This window comes from Coturnix japonica, chromosome 1, assembly GCF_001577835.2.
Source record: "Coturnix japonica isolate 7356 chromosome 1, Coturnix japonica 2.1, whole genome shotgun sequence".
In the NCBI taxonomy this organism is placed as follows: domain Eukaryota; kingdom Metazoa; phylum Chordata; class Aves; order Galliformes; family Phasianidae; genus Coturnix; species Coturnix japonica.
In genome coordinates, this window is record NC_029516.1 from 11,546,669 (window position 1) to 11,564,130 (window position 17,462).

Consider the following 17,462-nt stretch of genomic DNA (forward strand, 5'->3'; position numbering starts at 1 on the left):
AGCTATGAATGAGCAGAAATCCTATTGACAAAATATGTGATCAGATGATAATTTACTGTTATAAGGCCTATGAAAAGTAAATGAAGTTACACTGTGAGGTCAACATTATTTTTGCTATTTTATAACCCTCAGCATTTTACCTTGACTGTGTTAGTAAAGCCCTCTCCATACACATTTTTCTCACATAATTTAAGTATAATTTATATAATCAAGGAAAAATCACAATGTGCAGCATACAGTGAGGTTACTCTCTACAGTTTTTTTCCATAAAGACATATTCTTAGATTCCATCTTCAAATAAAAATGTGCCATTTCATTTTGAGTTACTTTCTTATCCCTTCTTCCTCCTGCCCTTCCTACATCCATGACCGCATGGTTTCTGTTACACCTACATCTTCATGTGCTGATGGATCACTTTGACTCAAGTCAAATTCATATTGCAGATACAGAAAGTGTAAACACTTCCTTTTTTCCACATTCTTGTTTTGGAATATGTAGTGATGAAATAGAATAAATAGATAAATTCTGATGAAATAGAAAAGGTGTACGTACTTGGTCATTGCTTCATGGAAACAAATACATGAAAATGCAGAACTTCGCATGGAACATTCATGAATGGTCAGTAAGATTTATTCCTAAAGAAGCAAATTCTAGTGGCCTGATGTATGTGCCCCTAGAAGATTCAAACCAGATGCATCCCTTGTGGTGCAACAACTGACTCATGCATATAATATATGGTTATAAAATGACGGATGTTGGAGCCTTATAAAGGAAAAAATGTAGAAGGCAGAGACTGAGATCGCACAAAGGCAGTGCCTGTACCTGCAGCCTGACTATCTGCAAGGGTTTATTGGCATGAAATTAGTACCACTGAGCAACAAGATTTAAGTATTTCTGTTCTGTATGGTTAGAATCAATTCTCAGTTACAGAAGAAAGGGCTCTTATTTGGATGTAAATCCTACATCTCTTCTTTCCCTCAAGATAGATAATTCCTTCTTTCACTGACAAATAACTAACTAATGCTTATTTTTTGCACTGTTCTGAAACATGAAGGTATAAGTCTATTTAATCATACTCAATCTGTAAAATCTCCTTAAGTATATAGGTAAGCTTCAAGCATATAACTTTTGATAAGGCTCTTCACAGCTTAGCAGTACATTTAGGGGACATCCCCTTTTCTTACTCTCAGACCTCAAACTAGGTTCATTTCATGCCCAACAGATAACATATGGAAGCAATCAGCAAAACGTTGACCCTTGTATGCCCCTTTTGTGCCACATGTGATTGCACAGATCTCAGTTGTATTCCATCAGCCATCTCCTTTCCAGACCACAGGTTCCATGCTTGCTTATTTGCTCCTTTTATGGAAAGCAGTCTGTACATCTGATCATCCCTGCTCCCCCTCCAATTCTCTTCTAGTCTTCAGTCAATGACTTACCCATAAAAAGACTTCCAGTAAAACAGCATAACTGGTTGTAACTAAATAAGACGATGAGTACAACTAAATCAGAATTTAGTACGTAGTTGCTGCTGTAATGATAGTGCAAGTAGGATACATATTTGGATGGTAAATCTCATTGTCAACTAATTAGAAAAGCAAGAGTTGGTAAATCATAAATACAAAATAATTTACAAGCATTGTAAATGGAGTTCAAATATTACATTAGTATTAAAAGTTTCTACAATTACTGATTATTCCAAAGAGGAGATACTGTCTCACTGTCTAACTTATCATCAATGAAATAACTGCCTCTGTGACAACATTAATTTGTATGTCTTTTAACAAATTAAGTAATTTCCTGTATTATTATTGACCTGGAATATTTCTAAGTTTATAGGCTAAGTTTAAGGTCAGCATAATAAACAATGTATATTTCAGACTAACCTCTTTTATTTTAAGAACGACATCTGGCTTTATATTGCTGAGATCCCCTGTTTAAATTCTCAAACCAAGGTTTGAAATTATCTTAAGAGAAACAATGTAAAAAATGAAGTTTACAGAAATCCAACAGATATTGCACTGTGAGCACGAGAACTTAAGAATAACAATAACTAGCTAAAATACACGTAGTCCTGATTAGCTTCATCGTTAGATATTAACAAATTACTCAGTTGATGTTTTTATAGGACATTTTAAAAGGTTCAGGGTTTTTTGGTTTTTTGTTTTTTCTGAAAAACGACAGTACAATTTGTGTTGTTCTTTCCATAAAGCAGCTACGGAATCTGCTCAGTCTGGAGAAGGCACACGTGCGTATCTTACTGAAACATAAAAGTTGTTATCTTTAAGGGTTTCTGCTGGTAAGAAATCTAATTCAGAATTACATTGGGACATATTGTTGTGCCACTAAGAGACAATGACACACAGCAATATATCAGCAGCACACGAAGAACCTCATGTAATAGAATAAAAGAAGTTTAACTGTTCAATTGAGCTAGACATGCTTGGTCATGTAAGTATGACATTCAACAAAAGGCTGACTAATGACACAGAAAGGGTTACCTGAAAACCCACAATAGCAGCAGGAAAAATACGTATTAAATTGAAATCAGTAAAGGATTTGTAGAGCAGTGGAAAGAGAATAACAGTAGCAAATTAGATTGTAATTTGCACAATACAGTGCAGTAAAAGGTAAAGCTCTCTTCATTCAGAGCCAATGCAGAAGGCAGAACTTGAAATTCATTAAAATTCGTGGAAGTAAAGAAAAATAAAATGAAAAGGGCTGTAAGAAGAAAATCACTTCACACAGAGGGTGGTGACGCACTGGAACAGGTTGCACAAGGAGGCTGTGGATGCCCCATCCCTGCAGGCATTCAAGGCCAGGCTGGATGTGGCTCTGGGCAGCCTGGTCTGGTGGTTGGCAACCCTGCACATAGCAGGGGGGTTGAAACTAGGTGATCATTGTGGTCCTTTTCAACCCAGGTCATTCTATGATTCTATGATTCTATGAAAGTGTAGAATAGTGTAATGAAGAATGCATAAAATTGCACAGAGTAAAATACGATCTGTTTGGACATTGTTAATTTGAAGAATAGAGAGGGTTCCAGGAAATACCAAGAGGTGAAGTTTTACCTGAATCCCAGTGTCGCTGATGTTTTTGCATTCCAATAGAGAAAGCTGCGTGATTTTTCCATGGCGGCCAAGGGCTCTCAAGCCCTAAAAAAATTCCAGAAAAAAACATAAAAGTCAAAACATGCATTTATATATAATTAGTTTTAATGTGCTAATACATTCAATGTTTGTATATTAAATGTTCTGTCTAAGAATTATAGCATCTTTTAAGACACACTCAAAAAAATAATCCCACAGAACACCCTCACAGGACTTTACTACTTTTTACGAAGAGGATTGGAGGTGTTATGTACATGAGCCGCCTGAAGTTACACACAGAAATCCTCACACATTTAGAACTATAGTCTGGATTTCCATTCTAAAATATTCAAAACAACTTTCCTATTGGCTGGAATTATTTTCTAAGTCAAAATAAAAGTAATTTTAATTGTTGTCTAGTTAACCTCTGATTCTGAAGCATTTCTTAAGGATTTTCATGGATCCAATAGAGTCCAGCAGAAGAGCCAGTTTTATTTTATCCACTTCTATTGGGAACAAATGAATGCTGGGTTCTTATGAGCATCTTCAGCAGAATGCATGTAGTTTATCTTCTGATTTTTTCTTCAAGTACACAAAAAGGTCAAAAAAATCTTTACAGAAATAATGCACTGAGGAAAGCAAAAAATAATTTAAAAAATTTTGCTCAGAAAGAAAGAAACTGAAGAAAAATAGCACAATGTGAAATAGTTCCATGGGATGCAGCACAACGTTAAAACAGAATAGATTAATATCTTAAAATTCCCTTTAGGATTTGCTCATCACTGAGCTCTTTTGGCTACAGCCAAGATTAGAGCTAGAAATTTTGACTACAAGAAGACACTGCTTGAAATGGTGGAGTCACAACAATAGGTACATTCTACTTCAGAAAGAAATAAAACGAAAAAAACATATGGAAGACAATTGAGAGATGGCAACTTCAGTAAATTCCTACTTCAGGAGTGTGAAAGGATCAGAAGTTGCTTTGTTTTTTTCACTGCTTATACATCAGGACACAGGACCTTGTTCTGAATTTCAGCTCTACATCTGAAGGAAAATTAAATGTTGATTCTGTAAAATGTACTTTTATATTCATAGCAGAGTATCTGTGCTCTTCATATTAAACAAACTCTACTGAAAAACAAAAGTTATCACTTCAATCCATATGGTTAAAAAATTAACTACAATTAGACAGTGAACTGAGCTGCACAGAGGAAATATCATACTGGAAAACTAAGCACATGTGAATAGTGTCTGGAATCCAGATGTGGACACTGTAATGATAATGCTGGGAGAGTGCGTCTGGAGTTCAAATTTTGCAAATGCCTGAAATCTCAGAGGCTGAATAAAAACAAAACAAAACAAAAATGGAACAACGAAATAGATTTCCAATCCTGGCTGCTTTTCATAAGAAAACAGAGAAATTTGCCTTTTTCCTCAACAGACGCATTTATATGGTGACCATTATTTTCAACAGCTTCGTGAAAATCTACTGATCTCATTTTTTTGCTGACCAGACCAGTTCTCTTCAAGGCAACAAAAGATTATGTACTTTATCCCCAAATATGTTTATGTCACAATGTGAATTCCTTACAGAAGAGACTGACAGTGATAGCTGTGACCTTGTGAGCGTAATTTCTTCATCCACTTCTCCTGATCTAAAAGTGGCACAACTTTATGGCATTTGGAAATGAAATATTAAATAATTATTTTTGCTAAAAGACAACAAATGCTTCCATTACTTCAAAGTTAATCTACTAAAATTTTATGTGACGATACTAACATTGTGTCCCAATAAAACTATTTTTACAAAAACAATCAAGGTCTCCTCTGAGGGGTTTCATTAATAACAGCAGATTTGAGATAGAAAAAAGGCTGAAGATATGGAATACAACGAATGTCATTACGGACTGTCAATCACACAGAGAAACTATGAAACTGACATTTCCAACAATAAACCTCTTCAAGTGAGTTCAGTTCAGGAATCTATATGAAGTTTTGAACTATCAGATTTAAATCTATGAGAGGTATAGAGTAGCTAATTATCCCTAGTTTTCTAGAATTCCTGATTTATTCAGCAGCATTCTCTGAAAAACAACATCAGGGATTCCTATCTGGGATACTGACCTATTTCTGAGACTTTTATCTCCTACACTAAGCCTCCAGACATTCTTACAATATATGGTCAGAGCTATGATATTATCATCAGAACTCCTGGAAACATATGCTAGAACAGACACAATGCATCACACAGAATATGTCTCTCACTCTACAGGCTTCCAAAACCATCCTTCTTGAACATAAATCTCACATCTCTTGGATCAATGCTCCAATGCCACAGAGAAAGGGAAGATTTTGTCCCGCATCTCTTCTATAGCATATTTATTAACATCTCTATTTAGAAAACAGCTCTATAAGAAACATTTCGCCCTTCTCCAACAGCTGTTTTTTTCAAGCAAGTGAGTTTTATAGCATTGTTCTATTTCAATTTCTTTATGTAAGGCCTACAAACACTTGCAGAGCACCACTTGTTATCATTTCACCATGTTGATGAAAAGATGAGAATCTACTGCAGCATCTGGTGAGGGTCTTCTCTTGTTTGTGATGAAAGTCACCTACGTCTTACCAGCGAACAATTCTTTATTATTTATATTCACCAAATGCAAGTATGTGCCTTTTGACTGCGGAGTGCAGTGAACATGCTATGCTATTTTCAACTTCTGAGATTTCTGTTCACGTATCTCTCGGTAACCTTAAAGGTCAACATCTGTAATGTATCCTTGTCTTCATGTTCCAGAGTCACACAGATGTCTCTTCCTGTGCATTCCCTAAATCAAAGAGACTGACTTCAAAGTCACCCCTATCCTGGAAGAGCTCATAAGAAGTAGCTCCCACCTTCCATTTGAGAGCTATTTAATTTGAAATGGCTCAGCTCATTGTCTAAAAGGCTTTGATTTCTGCACATACTAACCATGCTCTAGCATCAGTTTCAAATGCTTACTAGTAGAGAAGAGCGTAACTGAGACCTCAAAGCATCATTTCGTTAATAAAAATATGTCAATGGCAAAACAGAGTTCTGTTTCAGATAACACTTTCTGGAAACCTGGTAAGCTCACAACAAATGTAGCTATGTTGTCTCCAGTACCTGAGCTACTATAAAGGCAAGTCAGATCTGTTTAGAGGAGCAGCAAACACATTTTCAGTTGCAGCGTAGAAATCTCCCTGTATGACTTCATGTGTAATACATTCCTTAAATGTATTATTACTTAATTACTTAATTTCTGTACCTAACACCATTTGTGGCTAGACAAAATCTTGACTTGTGAAATACAGCTGCTAATGTTTCTAGCTACTAAGTCCAGACTAAAGGCCACCTACTGTGACTAAATGTTTTGTCAAAATATTGAGCCCAAAAAACTGACTGCAATATCTCCCTGTGGTAATGTCTCCCAGTTCTGTGCAGAACTATGTTACTAATTCTTCAGGCCAAATTCTCTTCCTCTGAACTGGACTGCTAACATCTGAATTTGGAGCTTGGAATATTTATCATTTCCTTCTGCCTGCCTTAGGGATGTGTGATTTGTCACTTCCTCTTCTCTAGAAGTCAAATGCAACCAATTCATTTGCAGTGTGTTGCTGCTTATGGGTAATATTTTCTTCCTGACCTTCACAAGGCTCCTCCTCTGTCCTAACACTCTTTCTCACAGAACAAAATGTGGAGCCAGGCTATGGATTCGAGACACCATAAATCCAGAATCCCACGAAGACTGCAAAAAAATTACTATAAATAACTGCATAAAGCCAAGACGTATTTTTCCTCCCTGTGATCTGTTTAGAAACATTTATTAATATATTATTAAATATTTATGTTGCAGCCTGGCCTTCAGGCACAGCCAGTTTCTGAAAATCATTAAGTACAAACACATAGGAAAAGAAAGCAGAACTAATTGTTTATACAACCATCATGTAACCACTACTGCATAGTTCCCAAGGATTACAAATTACCCTCAAATTTCAAGACCAATTTTACATGGCCAGGATGCAAAAAAGCCTGTGACTGATTAAGTGACTTGATGTCACTTATGATTCTTGAGGGGGAATGTCAGCCAGAAGAGATAATGGGACCTTGGATCATTACAAAGAGAGACTTTCATGCATAGCAGCCACTATGGAAGAGGATATAGAAACAACTGTGATAAAGAACTTCACAAACTCTGTATTTACTTTTTGTCTTCTAATTTTAGAAGTGTATCAGAATACTTTCAATTTTAAAGTATTTTATCTATGTTCTATACTTAATGCTATCTTATTCCCTCTCATTACTACACAGTGTGTAATTTACCAAGGACACCAAGTTTCCCTGATGGGCATATACAGTTTTTCTTGCTTGACAGAGTGTATGTGTATGTCAGGAATCAACTGATTTACTTTAACCATTCCTTTTTTATCCTTTGTTATGCTTTTTCTAACTGTCTAAATCCTCCTTGACTTAAACAATTCTCCTTAAAAGTCCCAATATTTCAATATTTAACGATTTTTTTTCTATCAAAAGGAGATGGGTGGTCCAAGCCATGTGCATTAGCAACTTGTGTCAGACTGAAGATGAACACTATGCAGCTGCTCGCTTTCAGACTCACAACTGGAGCAAAACTGCCAAAGCTGTATCATATTGAACATCAGAGATAGTTTCCAACATTTTAATAAAAATATGGAGAGTAACAAAACAAATCTTGTAATTAAAACTGCATTTCCAATGAATCACTGGACCCGATTTTATCTGACAAATAGGTTTTGTAGCTGACTGAGAGTGTTTCCATCACAGTAATATAGAATAGGCAGTCCCTTACACACATAAGGCTGACATCCTCTACTGTGGATGGTATTTGTTTTCATTAATGATGGTCTTTGACTTTGACTTACCAAGACACTTAGGCATACATACAAAGTTAAGTATGTGATGAAATGACTTGACTTCTCCTACTATCGACTGATAGATTCTGGACAAATATAATAATTCTCTGCAAACATGAGAGACTACCAATGTATTTTTCTAAGCACTATATTTTATTATTGCTGTGAGTCTACAATGACTCTACAGTATTTTTCTATATTAACAAGTTCTCTTGTCAGGCAGAAGTTTGAGCCAATGTATTTCTTCCAAATGCAACAAATTCTCTGAATGAAAGACAGAATTTAGCAGGAACATTACTCTTATTGGAACCAAAGAAAGTACTGAACAGAAAGGCACCAACAGTGGAAAAGAAAACCTTTCCATTTTGATTAAGGTCTTAATTAAGTCAGTCATACATGAGGCACAAATCTGGAAGAAAATCTAATGCATCTTTTCTCCCCTACCCTTCCTTAAATACGTACTGGTACTGTCATTACAGTAAATTCTGCTCGGCTTTGGTGGGTGGAATGATTCTGCCATCATTTGAAAAACAAACAAAAAAAGGAACATTCTCTTGCATGTTGCAGACTTAAGTTGTACAGTCTGCATGCTTCACAAAGACAGCAAAAACAAGAGATCAAGTGCACAGACAATGGGAAAGAATATGAGTCTTACTCCTCTTTATCAGCACAATGTAATGGAGTCAATTACTGAACATAAGTAACTGTTCTCTACTACATTTTTCAAGCAATTTGGCCACAGTACTTGCAAAAGAATCTTAATACAACTGCATTTATATGCTAATAAAATGCATAATATAAAATCAAAACATACAAATAATAGCTTTTTTACAAAGCAGATTGCTATATTTCTTTCCATCAACCCTAAATGTGAGCCATACACTTAAACACAACAAACAGTGACAAACTAACAGATTTCCACTTAGCACACGCACTGAGATCAGAAATGACAAGTATGATAAATGGTCAATTTCCGGCTTAGTTTATCTGTCTTGTGGGAGGGAGGAAGCTGAATGCCTTAGAAATGCAGTGTAAGCAGAAGAGCTTGGATTACTGCCGACAGCATGGGTTGTGCTGTGTGAATACTAGAGGAAGAAACAACACTTTAAGAGGCTAGCAGAAAGAAACCATTTATGTCAAAAGACTGTGGAACAGTAATTCAAGGCCTGTGAAGGCGCTATAAATTTCATACACACATATCTTATAATATTTAAAATAAGCACATTAAATTAAGTCTTCATGGATTTCTCAACTCACTTTTTTTAGCTTAGTTTTTGTTTTCAAATTATTTTTAGGCCCCTGTGAGGGATGAGGGCTTTTTAAAAACAAAACAAAGAAAAGCCTTCACTTTGCACTAACAGTAAAGTTTTGGATCAGAGTTCTGATTGAACAGCAACTGAACGAATATAGCAACAGTTTTCTTATGAAGTCATAGAATCAATCACTTCTTCGTGAAGTTTCTGCTAGATTTCAGTGCTCAGTGAAGAGTTTGTCTGAAACGCAAAAGTAACAGCAGAGCTGGCTCTAAACCCTGCACACAAGGCAGGATCTGCCAAGAACATCTTATGTGGAGGCCTGCTATGTTTAGCCTGGCTCCTGCACTTGCTATATTGCTTTCCAGAGTCTTAGCAACTTGACAGTTTGAAGCCACCTTGTTTGCAATTCTTTCACGAGCGATTATTTTTCTAGACCACAGCACAGTGCAGCCCCTCTATAAGAACTAACACTTTAATCATAAAATCTATCTTGTGCAAAATACAATTTTTGAAAATTTAACATTTAAAAAACCCAACTTTGCAGCTTTCCTCAGGTCTAATCATCCTGGAGAAAAAAAAAAAAAAAACCATATTAAAAAATCTGTTTAATGAAGGTTTTTTACAGATCAGATTCAGGCCTGTCAAATCTCTTTTTGTTTGTTTTTTTTTCTCTCTTTCAAATGTGAAAAATGTCCAATGTGAGAATTACCTTTTATTAGGTATTGCCTATGCGTGGGCAAATACTTTATTACACATTTCTAATGTATGTTTTAATGATATTGGAACTCTGCTTCATATACATGTGAGTTTTTAGCTGGTTAAGTTTGTGATCTCAAGGAAGACGCCTGGCAAAGAGCGGAGTCAGAACACTGAATTTCAGGAGACCAAACTTCAGGCTGTTTAAGGAACTGTTGGATGAGATCCCCTGGGAAACTGTCCTTAGGGACAAAGGAACAGAACAGAGCTGGCAGCACTTTAAGGATGCCTTTCTGAGAGCAAAAGAGCTCTCCATCCCCTAGAATAAGAAATCAGGCAGACAAGGCAGGAAACCAGCATGGCTGAGCAAGGACCTGCTGGTCAGGCTGAGGGGAAAAAATGGAAAAAGTATAAGCAATGAAAGCAGGGATGGGATGCTGTCCATTTGTGCAAGGATCAGATTAGGAAGGCCAAAGTGCAGATGGAGTTGAGGGATGTGAAAAACAACAAGCGTTTCTTTAGATACATTGGATAGAAGAGACAGGCAAGAGAATTAAAAAGGGAGAGCTGGCCTCCTCAGACATGGAGAAAGCTGAAGTACTTTACAGGTTCTTTGCCTTTGTCTTCATGTCCAGACAGGCTTTCCCGGCCTCTTGTGTCTTGGAACTTCTAAGTGAGGGTTGGGGGAGCAAAATCCCTCCCTGTGTAAGAGCACTGGAGCACCTCTCCTATGAAGAAAGGTTGAGGGAGCTGTGCTTGTTTAGCCTGGAGCAGAGAAGGCTCAGGGGAAACCTCATTGCAGCCTTCCAATACTTGAAGGGAGTTTACAAGTAGGAGGGGGATTAACATTTCACATGGTCTGACAGTAACAGGACAAGGGGGAATGGCTTAAAACTAAAAGTGGAGAGATTCAGGTTAGATGTTAGGAAGAAGTTAAGTACCTCATCTGAGATGCAGGTTCCGGAGAGATCAATGGATATCACTGACAACATATTTCCCAAAGCTTCAATTCCAGCATCAGTCACATTTTCACAGTGATGTAGATTAAGGTAGGTCAATTGATGGCATCTAAATTAATTTTTAAAACAAACAAACAAACCAGAAATGTTGGCTCTCCATCTTTTAAACAAAAGTGTAGTATAACAAATACATCTGTGTAATAAGCCCTGAGATTTTTTTAAGGGTACCTAAACTCGCTAGACCCATGGGATTGTACCAGACTCTTGACACCTATCTTATGTAGGTAATTCCAGAGACCATATTCATAACATACAAGTATTGCAAATGCTTCAAACCATGAAGACACTGTAAGGTTCTGCAAATCAGCACACATGGAAAACAGAATTTTACTTCCTCAATAACTAAATTAAGTGGTGTGTTCCCATTGCAAAACCAAAAGATCTAAGAAATAAGCCCTCTCAAACAGTTAATACATCTGTGCTCAGAGCCTTAGGGGCAAGATTCCATTAAAAAAAACCACAAAAAAGCAAAAAAAAACACAACAGAGATGGCATTCCCTTACAAGCAAGCATGCTATAATTGTTCACAACTAATGTTATGAAAGTATAAACAAGGGCCCGGCTGAGACATAAGTAATGAGTGGAAAGACTGACTCCAACTTTCACTTGAGATTCAGAAATTATGTTTTGATTGCCAATACCAATACTCCTTCTGAGAACCAGGAAATGAAGAACTTTAACAACTGAAATCTTTTTGTTTGTGCAGACATTGTTATTTATTGAGCTTAAAAAAAATGAGACTCAGACTTACTAATCACTTAATGCCGTTTTATTACTGACAACAAACTCTTAAGCCTTTTTTTCATAAAATTAAGATGTCTCAGGTTTCCATATTTATATTGATGAATTATTCATTGTATAATGGGTCATTTTAGGAGACTCACAATAACAAAAGGTACTAGCAAGGGACTAGTGCAAGGGACTAGTGCAAACTAGCTATATACTTCTGTATATAATCAGTTGTATAATTTTACCAATTTATCAACGTATTAAGAACTTTGACATTAAAAATATATTGAAAGTCAAATCACATCAGAAAAATACTGTACTGGACTATGGTACCTTTGTGCTATTTCTTTGACAGAAGCATCAGTGACATGGATACAGTTAGCCAAATTCAGCTCTCTCAGCTTAGCTCCTGAAGAACCTCGTACAAATGGCTTTACACCTCTATCGCTGATTCTAAAAGAGAAACGCAAAAAATATCCATGGAAAGTATTTTTCCCATTCTATAAAATTCAACATTTAATTTAAATTCAGTAGCCTACATAATAAATAAGGAAAAATGAATATTGATAATTTTAAATTTTCTTTTTAAATTTAAAAAAAAAAAAGTCTAAATAATTAATAGGTTGGTTAAGAAGCTTTTTGTGACTGCTGAAAAAGAGAATTTGCTGAAATAAAGTCTGTTGGAAATTATGAGAACTTCCATTACTTCTGTCTTTCAGATATGATAGCACCCCAAAAGACAGAGCTCAGAAAACTTATCTGGGAGGTATCAGAACCTGTTTAAACATTTGTTGTTGATATAATATTTAGTATTAGAGGTTTTTGTTGTTGTTGTTGTTTGTTTGTTTGTTTAAATTTAAGTAATGGAAATAATTTAAATGAAAAATGATCTTCCAGCACAGAAGCAAAAGACACAAGCTCTACATGTATGCGCATGTAGTAGCTATTATGTATATGCGTGCTGACTGAAGAGTTATTTCTTTGAGTCTTCCACTCAATCAACTGTATGCCAGGCACACAGCTTCACTCCACTCATAGCACAGAAGTAAGTTATGAAAGATGAGGTAAGCAGAAAATCCTTCATTCAACTTGAGAGGCTTGGAGGGCTAACTACAACTTCATTAGTTCCCCAGTACTGTTCCTGTCTTTGATGTGTTTAATACTGCTTGCACACTTAGCGTTCCAACTCATTCTCAGTATTTCTTCTGTGTTCCCTGACAGACATGCAAGATATTCAAAATGTATGTGGTACGGGATCATATTTTAGCTCGTACAGTTTGTTGCGGCACAAGCAATCACAGCAAATCCCAAAGTCTTTGAAACATATGGGCAAGAAGAGCACTGCTGAAATAATTGTGCAGTGAACACATATGTCAAGTTTTTTGTCAGTTGAGTAATCATGTAAGAACACAAATCATGCACTGCTGCACTTGGGTTAACATACAAGAAGACAACATATGTAAGTGGAGAAAATATGCCAGCAGTTTGCATCACCGCATCGCCTATGCTGACTTTTAGTCAGCTTTTTACCACCACCATGGTGTTCCCTTTGATTTCTGTGATAAATCCTTAAATGTTGCTGATTCAGAGTGAATTTTTATATCCACATACTGTCCAAATAAGAGAAAAATAAATGCTAATATTTCCTTTCTATAGTATCGTCTCTCTTTTCTTTAGAAACACTCTTCACAAATAACTGCAAATATTATTTTAAAAATACAGTTTCATAATAGCTTTATAATTGTTTATGGAATTTTGTTGATGTAATTTAATAAATTTTTTGTATTATAGGCAGGTGTACAGACAAACTCTCAGCACAGGAAGCCAACACTGGAAATCCAGCCTTCTAAACGTTAAACAAGAATATTCAGGCAGTTGTTCCATCTGCACAACTGAACATCCAATGTGATGTCAGTTTTACTTGGCACTTCTCAGCAGCACATCTACATGCAACACTATCAGATTTCTACACACATTTTTATGTATTAAAACAGAATCCCTAAAACTGAGTTAGTATGGTTAGGTTGTGGTTGGACTTAATGATCTTTAAGGTCTTTTCCTACCCGAGCAATTTTATGATTCTATGATAATAGAATTTTTAAGAGCAGTAGCAAATCTGTTTTCTTAATATTTTATAAGTCTGTTGATTTTGAAATGTTGGGGAGGTTGCCTTTCCTGTTCCCATCCACCCTTAACTCCATCACCATGCCATAGACTGGGAATATGTGCTCAACTTTAGGAGGTTTATCACTGGTCATTTTTCTGCTGATACATGACACACCTGAAATACAAAACAGTCTCCATATCAACTATATTATTCCTCTACAAGACAACACACTATATTGTCCTGATAGTTGTCAACAACAGGAAGTTTTGCTTATCTATTAGTAAAATATAATGTACTATTTCAATATTCACAAAAATAAATAATATTCTAATATTGAGCTGTGACACCTACCATAATCCATTAAAATAGGCCTTAATTTTTAAGTAATATTACTTCTACAGTTAATTACTTTGCTTGAGCTGGAGTAATAGTGGATGGTCTTTTGAAAACATGATGCAAAAACAAAAAAACCCTACTTATATGTATATATATTTACTTGCTAATATATTTATATTAATATCATAAGAATGTATATATTTTTAAAACTGGAAAATATGTTAACAGGACTTATTACGTGTACAATTAAAGCTATTAAAATTTCTTTAGAGTGGTTTATAGAAAACTGGATTTGAGATAGTACCTTAAGCAGTCTGCCATGTTTAAGACAAGAATATATTTTAGTTGTGAAATCATTTTAAGACCAGCGTCTGTTATCTTCTGGCAACCTGCAAAATGAATATGCCTGATGTATGGGCAGCATTTACTCATCATCTTGAAACTCAGATCAGTAGTTTGGTTATTTCCTGTTGAAACACATAAGATAAAGTTACACATCTGGCAAACATTAAGGGCCGGATCCAAATAGTAAAATCTGTCAAAAGATTCTCATTGATTACTTATACTGATCTTAGAGTGGATTAATATTTAAAATCACTCAAAATAATTTTGTGAAATATTATACTAACCTTCAATCCTGACTTTAACAAGTTTACATTTAGTAAGGGCTTCAAAAGTTGTATCAGAAAGATGCGGAGAATCAAGAAACATTACCGATGTTATTTGTCGACATTTTTCAACCAGAGCCTTTGAAGAGAAAGGTGAAATGAAATATGGGTTAAGTTAGCAGCAGTATGTTCCCATATTTTATACTTCCTGCAACACTAAAAAACTACATAAACCAGAAGATTTTAATTCAGCTCTACCCATGCAGCAGAAGAAAAAAAGACTACTGAATTTTTCTGTTAGTGAATGAGAGGTTATGAGATTTTAAAACATAACCAGACAATAGTTTTCAAAAATGCCTTAGGAAAGAAGTTTTGATCTTTAACTGTATACTTTCTTCAAAATCACGTGAGAGGTTAATCCAGTTCTAACATCAGATATTCCCCCCAAAATCATATTTCAATTACTTACTTGAATACATCTGTCTGTAAGATTTGGCATTTCATTGATTAGCAAATCTTGAATCCCACTGCAGCCATTGGCAATATTTCTGAAGCCATCAACTGAAATCTGAGTAAGAAATACAGTATTTTTTTCATCACAAGCATAACAAAATGGTCATTTTCCCTTTGTACGATACCTAAAATTAAGTGGGATTCCCATTCTCTAAAGGATAGATAGTAGGTAGCAGGTAATCAGGTCAAACTTAGGGACAGATGTAGTGTATCTGTTTCTGAAATTCAGTAAAGACTGCAAATATTAACTGTAGTTTAAAGAATTTTGAATTTCTTTGTCTGGAGAAACACTGCTTGCTTAACATAGCAATTTAATACCACAGATAGCAACAATTTAGTGTTTTCCTCCATGTAAGCCAAAAACAATTGTACTGAAGCAGCTAATAAAACTCTTGTACTGATTGTTTCTAATTTTTTCACTTAAACTATTTTTTAATTTGAAACTATATAACAGATCTCATGCATTCAGATAAGATTCAATTACATTACTCAGTATTTAGATGTTGTTGCAATATCATGCATATTAATCTTGAACTTACTTTCCAAAGCCACTGTGGATTAACTAAGAAACTTCAGGCACTCTTGAAAATAAGATGTTGAAATAATGTGAAATCTAATTGACAATTTAGTGAAACAATTGCTTTCTCAGCTCACTGGGAATTTCATGTTTAGAAGATCGTTTCAAGAACTGCAGGTTGACCATGGAATCATCACTAGAACATGTTTGGAATTTAATACTGTATTTTTTGCTTTAGATGAGAAAATCCTACTTAAACTTTTTTCTTCAAATGAACTGTGAAGGATGATGTTCTGAAGTTAAAGAAGTTATTGAGTGTAAGATGCTATAAAATTCTGCAAACAGAATTCTGCTGCTTGACTCAGTAAGATATATATATATATTTATCATTTATAGGATCAGAAGTCAACACAGTGATCCTACATAAAACATAATTCCTTGCCTGCAAGTTCTCAGTCTGATATATAAACGATTGGTTGACTTTTTTTCTTAACTATATGCTTAATATACTGTTATCTAAAACAATATGGTAAAACCAACATGGAGCAAACTACAGCTAAATATAAAGAGCAAATAAACAGTCCTCACAGATTTAGAAAATAAATGTACCAAAATGCAAAAGATATTTGTGAGAATGTCAAAATTCATTTCATTTAATATCTAAAAAAATATTTTCTTAATTCCAAACAATGGGAACACAGAAATGTTATTTGGCTTTTGGTTTATTTGTTATCACATACTATCACTGCTTTAAAATTCCTACGTTCTCACACTGAAAAGATTGTTTTTGTGGAATCCACCCTGCAGGGCAGAATGCTCTCTGCAGCACAGAATGCATTTTGAAGCATCATTTTTCTGTCATTCCAGAATTGTCAGCTAATTGTGAATGAAGAATCTTGAAAATCAGTGTTCCACACTGAGGAAGTACTCCTGCAGTGTACAAGGGGCTATCATTTGTTTATTTTATTTTAAATTTATCAAGAATGATAAAACAAACTGTGACATACATTCTGATGTTTGCCTTCTTACATTGATGAAAATGTTATTTCCCTTATATTTTTCACTATCCAAAATAGCTTATATTAATGTACTCCTAAACAATCGCATTTCCAGTAATAAAGAACAGTGCATGTGTAACTTATTCTTCAGTTACACAGTGTTGTAGTTGGGAAATATAAACAAGTCCTCTTCTTTGATAATTAATAAACACAGTTCAGATTTTCTTCTTAAGCATTGGTCTATTTTCCTGCTTGATCTTTCTGAAGAAGGCAAAATCTGACAGTAGCAGCCAGAAAGATAATTCTCTCAGTGAACTGAGAGCAGAAAGAACTCAGTGAAATCTGGTGAAGCCTCTATGTTTGCTAGCAGCTTCTCTGTTATCCCCACAGACACTGAAGCATGTCAAGAAATGAAGAGGTCAAATTCATTTTTCCCCAGTGTCTTGTAATCTCTTAGCCAGCTGTTGTTAACTACAGCAACTGATAGGCTGCTCTTGCAATTTGGACCAGAATTTAACTACAGCAACTGATAGGCTGCTCTTGCAATTTGGACCAGAATAGTTCATCTAGAAATCAGTAAGCCAGAGATCCTGGCTCCAAAAATAAGTCTGTTTCTTTGAAAATCTGTTTCTAATGTAAATGAAAATACCTCTTACTAAACTTTTCTCATTGTATAATATATCAGT

At 35.3% G+C, this 17,462-nt stretch overlaps 1 protein-coding gene across 2 annotated transcripts in view; it reads right to left on the reverse strand.

The window, feature by feature from the left end:
* FBXL13 (F-box and leucine rich repeat protein 13) overlaps positions 1 to 17,462 on the reverse strand; it is a 67,257-nt gene that overhangs the window by 10,680 nt on the left and 39,115 nt on the right. For both annotated transcript variants that reach the window (XM_015882634.2, XM_032442331.1), the window contains 6 exons: positions 15,218 to 15,316; positions 14,770 to 14,887; positions 14,445 to 14,607; positions 12,031 to 12,150; positions 10,891 to 11,017; positions 3,072 to 3,155 (listed from right to left, as the gene is read on the reverse strand). In XM_015882634.2, the coding sequence (XP_015738120.1) occupies positions 3,072 to 3,155; positions 10,891 to 11,017; positions 12,031 to 12,150; positions 14,445 to 14,607; positions 14,770 to 14,887; positions 15,218 to 15,316 (711 nt within the window). The remainder of the gene's footprint in view (positions 1 to 3,071; positions 3,156 to 10,890; positions 11,018 to 12,030; positions 12,151 to 14,444; positions 14,608 to 14,769; positions 14,888 to 15,217; positions 15,317 to 17,462) is intronic.